We start from the raw sequence: 6,887 nt of genomic DNA on the forward strand, positions 1-6,887 counted from the left end.
TATATATATATATATATATATATATATATATATATATATATATATATATATATATATATATATATATATATATATGAAACCGGTGTGTCCTTTGAAAAGGTGAAGATTTAATTTCTGCTCTTTGGTGGTCAAAATAGAGTTAATAGAGAACTTTGTAAAGAAGGGCCGGCAATTTCATCAAGCTTGTAACAATTGAATAGTTAAACTTAATTTTATTATGTTACATTCTATTGTAATAGGGGTATCGTCAGAGTCCCAATAATAATAAATGCATGGAGTCATTTCCTAATTAGTGTGAGGAAGTTAAAGAGTCATTCATGAATTGAATTTTTGACCCTTAGTAAAAAGTGCCGTAACTTAATATTTTGTGAAAGAAATAGTCTAGAAAACTATTAAGTGAATATATAAAGATATGGTATGTAATCGAGCATATAACAGGTGCCACATACCTGCAAATGAATCATACAGACATGCAAGGCAAGCTGAAAATTAACTAATCTTTTCACAATATCCATAACAAAATAACTTCAATCCTCAATAGCTGATATAATAATGTTCCATATATAATTTTTATCAACATATAACCTGGGATAACAAGAGTTATAAAACTCCAAGATAGTATTAACATAATCCCGATAAAGATCTTTAGATCTAAGCTAACTAACAAAAGACATAATTTCAACAAGCTTAAAATACCCAAAATTCATTAGAAGAGGTCCATAACAATTGAAATATCATAAAGTACTCCTCTTAAACATGCTTAGAAAAGTATAGTGCAATGACCACATCAACACATATGCATGTTAAAAAAAGGAGCTTAATCATTTGGCCGGTTTTCAGCAGCATCAAATTTAATCACACATAAGAGAGCGTCAGTTGGCATTAAGATCTAACAATATTATTATTATTATTAACTACTATGTTATAACAAAGCATGCATATTATTAAAACACTTCAGAGTGGATCAAAGCATGTTAAAACATAACAAATCAATTGCATATTATTGGCTGGGCCAAATTTTATACTTATCGAATAACATCTCTTTCTTTCAAAACCTTACTTTTCACAAAATAATACTAATTCTAATATTTGGCTATAACCATATCATCCAGTAGTATCGCTCACATAACAGATATCCAATAATAGATAACAGATTGTTAAATAAATACTGTTTTAATCATTGGTGGAGCGGTGTTAAAACTAGTTACTTAATTACAAGTCGACAGGACCAACATACCATGTGATTGCATATTATTGACTGTCATATTCTACAATCACCTTCCAAGTGATTGAAAGTATAAGGTATCTATCTACCAAAGGGTATCATGTAGGGGAAGAGGGAAGCCATAGATGGGTTGATCATTACAGATAATATGAAATTTTTTTGCCAAGACCCGGACACGACCTAGACCCAACCCGGAACTGAACCGGATCTGAATTTTTTGGATGGGGTCCGGGTTATACATGGACCCGACCCGACCCAAATGATCCGTTGGGTCAAAAATTGTAGCTGTGGATCCGAACCGACCCGACCCATTCTTCTATTGGGTTGAATTTGAGTCCAAAATTAGGACTCGAATAAGTAACCGGATTGGGTCGGGGTCACTCATGACCCACTCCGACCTAACCCATTTGCACCCCTACATGTTACCCCTAAGTCATCAACCCTATACAATAATCCAGAAATAAATATGACACTTTTGGCACGTCTTTCATCCGGAACATTACCTCTATGATCTAAATGTAGGTCTTGTAATGCCTCATTCATAGCAAAATACCAAACAAGATATAAATTAAAAATTTACATATGAATTACTACATAGTGAAAAATAAGTCAGCACAGATCCGAAACGTGGTGACAACATTGTCGATAGAGGAGGGTGGTCAGCTGTAGTGATAAGCAGCAAAGATCAGAGCATCATCAATCAGTAGAGGCTAGCAGCCGTCGGTTGCAGAGCAAGAACCTAGGAGGTAGAGGGGAGAAGAGAAGAAAAGAAGGCTAGTAGAAGAGCTTTAGTCTCACGGATGCTTGGAGGAGGAGGAGGAGGCACTGGTGGAGGAGGATGAGGAGGATAGCGGAGGTGCACTCATCTCCAGTGTAGGAGCTTGGGAGAGGAGAACACCAATGTCTTTAGGGGAGGAGGAAGAGGCTGACAAGACGAGCGAAGGAGCTCGGAAGAGGAGAAAGAGGCTGGCGAAGAAGCACTAGTCTCCAGCAGAGGAGCATGATAGAGGAAGAGCAGGTTAGCGAAGGAGCATAGCACACAGTGGGAGTAAATCTCTAAAATTAGGGGTCCGATGAGAAGAAAATTGGGTTGGTAATAAAATATAGAGCAGTGGATAGCATCCAACACAATGCCTATTAGCGATGTTTTGTGTCTAGCATCGACAATAAGAGGTTTATACAAATCGATGCTTGCAAGCATTGTTAATCGTCGATACTTACAAAAAACATTATAATTTTTTAGCATGGTCAGCCAATTACCGATGTTTTTTAGCAAGAAAGTGTCACCGTACCTTCTTTTCCTTATAGTGTTTGATGCAATACACATAAACAAATATATATTTCTATATAATACTTCTTCAGTATATGCATACACAGTCTAGTTGATTTAGAATGATCTAGAAGATCCTCAAAACCAATACTAAGGTAGTAATTATGTCTTAACGTAAATATCTGAAAATTAGCGGTGCGAGTCTAGGTCGGATCAGCCGTTGGATCACATTGGATGCTCAGCAACAATGACGTCATTCAAGTCCCGAACATGATATATAGGACTCCACGTTATTTAGGCACGGTTGTGTCTCAAATTTCTCAAATAAAGATAAAATTAGCTTCCACCCCCACTCCACTTTCTTACACCATGTTCATGGACGACGTCTCCCTCGTCACCACTCTCCTTCTCCTCCTCCTCCTCCCCTTCCTCATCTTTCTCTTCCGCCAGCGCCTCCACGCCGCACCACACCTCCCACTGCCCCCGGGACCCCGTGGCTGGCCGCTCCTCGGCGCGCTCCCCCTCCTCGGCCCCCTCCCCCACGCTGCCCTCGCCGCCCTCGCCAAACGCCACGGCCCCATCATGTACCTCAATATCGGCACCCTGGGGTTTGCCGTCGCCTCCTCCCCCGCCGCCGCCCGTGCCTTCCTCCAGACCCTCGACCTCCCCTTCGCCTGCCGCCCCCTCAACACCGTCGCCCGCCACGTTTCCTACGGCGGCCAGGACATCGTCTTCGCCGACTACGGTCCCCTCTGGAAGCTCCTCCGCCGTCTCTCCGCCACCCACCTCCTGGGTCCCCGCGCTCTCTCCCAGTGGGCCGCCACCCGCCGATCCGAGGCCTGCCGCATGGTCCGGTCCATCCTCGACCTGAGTCGCCGGGGCGAGCCGGTCCGGGTCCAGGAGGTGGCAATGGTGGCGCTGGCTAACATGCTGGGGCTCGCGATACTGAGCCGCCGGGTGTTCGACTCGGACGGGGCCGAGTCTGGCCAGTTCAAGAGCATGGTCTTGGAGTTGATGAGGGTCGGGGGATTGGCCAACATTGGGGACTTAGTGCCGTGCATCGCGTGGCTGGACGTGCAGGGGATCGAGCGACGCGCCAAAAGGCTGCACGAGAGATTCGATGCGCTGGTGACCCGAATGCTTAGGGAGCACGCGGACACAGCCGGGCAGCGGGAAGGGAGGCCGGACTACGTCGATAATCTCTTGGCAAATTGCAAAAGCTCGGAGGGTGAGGTGGCGCTCTCCGATGCCAACATCAAGGGACTCGTTCTGGTACCGCTCTTTAACTCTTAGAAAAAATGTTTCATAAATTAAAATCTTATATAAATTTAAGGGGCTGTGACGTGGGATTCTCATCAGCATCACATCATCTTAGTCTATGAGTCGATATTTTACGCTGATGGAGAAATATAAAGCCCCGTCTACTGTTCCTTGAATCTGTCTCCTTTGTTTACACGTCGGATCGATCTAGAGTTGACAATTGGGCTTTGCATGCTTACACGTGAGTATATACACGAAGACAAAGTGCGACAATACGTAAGCGTACAGCCGCCTGCCGAGCTAGTCAGGAGGCACGCGATAAGCGTAGAGGCGTCTGCTATGCTCGTCGCTCGGCAGGCGATAATGCAAGTTAGTCCATGGAGCAAAATACGTACATAGACGTGCACGCATGCATATATATTTCAATTGCATGCAATTTGTCAAATGAAAACGCAGGACAAAGACGTTTGGACGGCCATAAGCATAAAGACTCCCAACCACTTTCTGATGTAATATATAGTTGGTGCAAGGTCTCACACCAAAAACCAATAAATTTTTGACTCTGCATAAATATCTAAAATCTTTTTAGCTTATAACTTCAGCGTGGATCCGCATAGGTAAAGCATAATAGCCGTTGTCTTTTAAATTAGGTATTGAGGAATAGTCCAAAATTTTCAGGAGATACAATGCTAGTTGCATGGGCCAATTTATCAAATTGATAAAGCTATTGATGGTGACCTAATAAGTTAGGTTCAAAATACTTATCTACACCCGCATGGTTGGGTGAGAGAATCTTTTCTCACAAAACAAGAGCCTCTTCTCCTTTAAGATATTCAACTTGTCGCATCTCTTACCTATTACGACACTGAGTCTCACAAGATCAAACTTATCCAGCTTGCCAATGCCAGGTGCTGAGGTGAATCTAGCATCTAGAGCTTGGTATTTGTTATTACAATGTTTAACATAAGGGTGCATTTGGAAAAGGGGATAAATAGAGGATATCCCCAAAATAGGGACTCATTTTGCCAAATGGCCCAAAATATTAAATAGAATAACCCTATTCCAGTAAATCCAAAAAACGGACATATTTTGATAATTCTATTCTACCAAATTGGAGCAATAGAATTATCTTGTGAAATAGGGAAAACTTATCTCATCAAATTATGATTTTGTCTCTATGACTTTCTAAACACACTAAAGGTAGAAGGATAGTTTGTCCTTGTCATTAAACCCAAATTAAGCACCAACAAGACTGATGCACCTATTTATCTTCTTTATGTAAACTTCCCACCAAATGCCAGAAAGGGACATGGAATTAATAGATTATCCTTCGTAGAGAGGAAAATTATCTGTTCCATGGTCTAAGGATGCGTTTTGTAGAGGAGATTATTGGGGATATTCCCCCAAATGGTGGTTATTCCACCAAACACCCCAAAGCTGGCCATGGTCCAAACAATGGACTTAATTGAGGTGCCAAACACATTAAAAATGGGAAGACAATTTTGTCCTTGTCATAAAAACTAAATCATCAAGAAAATTAATGTATTCATTTATTCCCACTACTCATCTGTCCAACCAAATACCATAAAGGGACTTTATCTTCTCTGCAGCGTAAGCCGTCTTGATAGCTCGTGCCTACCAGCTCCCTCTTACATTTATAACTTTTATGCACTCGGAAGTTTTTTTTTTTCCGACACGACAACATCATGGCATCAATGATCTCGCATGCATTGGGAAGTTTTTATTGGGTGCAATCAGAGCACGGCATCACATTATAATCCGTAGCTGAAGTGCTAATTGAAAAACGGCACCCAAACAACGTTTACAGCTTGCGAATATATGACATTTTGTAATTAACGCATAATTATGTTATCCAAGTAAAGGGAATGACTAAGCTATTCCTGCTACTGTCTATATGAATTCTGTCAAGTTGTGATGTTTGTGGCGGCAACTACCTTACTTTTAAACGGGACTCACGTAGAATTTAACGTTATATTACCGTAGGATATGTTCATTGCCGGAACGGACACATCCTCAATTGCAGTCGAGTGGGCAATTGCTGAATTGTTGAAGAACCATTCCATTCTCAAGCGCGCGCATCTCGAGTTGGACGAAGTAATTGGTAGAGATCGCATGCTGGAAGAATCTGACATACCAAAGCTCCCATACCTTCAGGCGATATGCGAAGAAGTGCTCCGGATGCACCCTACTACACCTCTAAGCCTCCCACACTTATCCAACCAAGCATGCGAGGTTGAAGGTTACTACATCCCTAAAGGAACCAGGCTCTTGGTTAATATTTGGGCTATTGGGAGGGATCCTGAAATATGGGAGAACCCACTCGCGTTTAATCCTGATAGGTTCTTGAGTGGTAAGCGTGCCAACGTAGGCTTGCAAGGTACTGACTTTGAGCTGATGCCATTTGGAGGTGGGAGAAGGATTTGTGCTGGTAAACAACTGGGCATCCTTTTCGTGCAATACATCGTAGGCACACTTCTGCACTCATTTGATTGGATAATGCCGGATGGAGAGGAGCTCAACATGGAAGAGGCACCTGGCCTTGCACTTCAGAAAGCTGTGCCAGTTAATGCATTGGCAAAACCACGTCTAGCCTCTAGTGCATATGATTGACAAGGTAACATCATGATCATTTCTGGCTAAAATACGTGATTTAATTTTATTGACCATTTTCATCATCCAGGTTTTGGATTACCAGCAACGGGTTGGAGCTACGAAAATACGACTTCCAATAAGTGGTGCTGCTAAAAGATATTATCATGGATTAGCTGACCATTAGTATAAGTGACTTTGTGGCTGCGGTCTTGGCTCATCCTATAGCAATGGTTTTTAATCATTACTGTAACTTGTTGCAGCAATTGCTACCGTCGCAAAACATGCATATTAATGTGTGATAATAATGGACAATATGTCTAGTGATGATTACGCAATCAATGGTTTGTACAGTATTGGATAGTTATATCCATCACTATAAGTGGTTTGTTAATTATATTTGATAGTTATATTTGATAGTTTAATTATCCGATAATTTATCGCTCATCTATACCCTCTACTAAGCATATGTTGTAGGAACAATTTTAATTATCACTGTAAAGTTTTAAAAGTGCCACTAAA

General features: G+C 41.8%; 1 protein-coding gene across 1 annotated transcript; it reads left to right on the forward strand.

Moving 5' to 3' along the window:
• Positions 1-2,815: 2,815 nt before the first annotated feature.
• On the forward strand, positions 2,816-6,784 carry LOC103719265 (flavonoid 3',5'-hydroxylase 1-like). The gene is made up of 3 exons (XM_039129361.1): positions 2,816-3,767; positions 5,760-6,390; positions 6,457-6,784. Exons 1-2 carry the CDS (start codon positions 2,865-2,867, stop codon positions 6,384-6,386), a joined length of 1,530 nt encoding a protein of 509 aa, XP_038985289.1. The 5' UTR covers positions 2,816-2,864; the 3' UTR covers positions 6,387-6,390; positions 6,457-6,784.
• The last annotated feature ends 103 nt before the right edge of the window (positions 6,785-6,887 follow it).

Source organism: Phoenix dactylifera, chromosome 8, assembly GCF_009389715.1.
Source record: "Phoenix dactylifera cultivar Barhee BC4 chromosome 8, palm_55x_up_171113_PBpolish2nd_filt_p, whole genome shotgun sequence".
In the NCBI taxonomy this organism is placed as follows: Eukaryota; Viridiplantae; Streptophyta; class Magnoliopsida; order Arecales; family Arecaceae; genus Phoenix; species Phoenix dactylifera.

What these genes read in the sequence shown, in the direction of transcription:
- LOC103719265 (XM_039129361.1), top strand. Translation starts at nt 2,865, where the DNA reads ATGTTCATGGACGACGTCTCCCTCGTCACCACTCTCCTTCTCCTCCTC. An exon ending in ACATCAAGGGACTCGTTCTG is followed by an intron (nt 3,768 to 5,759) that starts GTACCGCTCTTT and finishes ATATTACCGTAG; the next exon opens with GATATGTTCATTGCCGGAAC.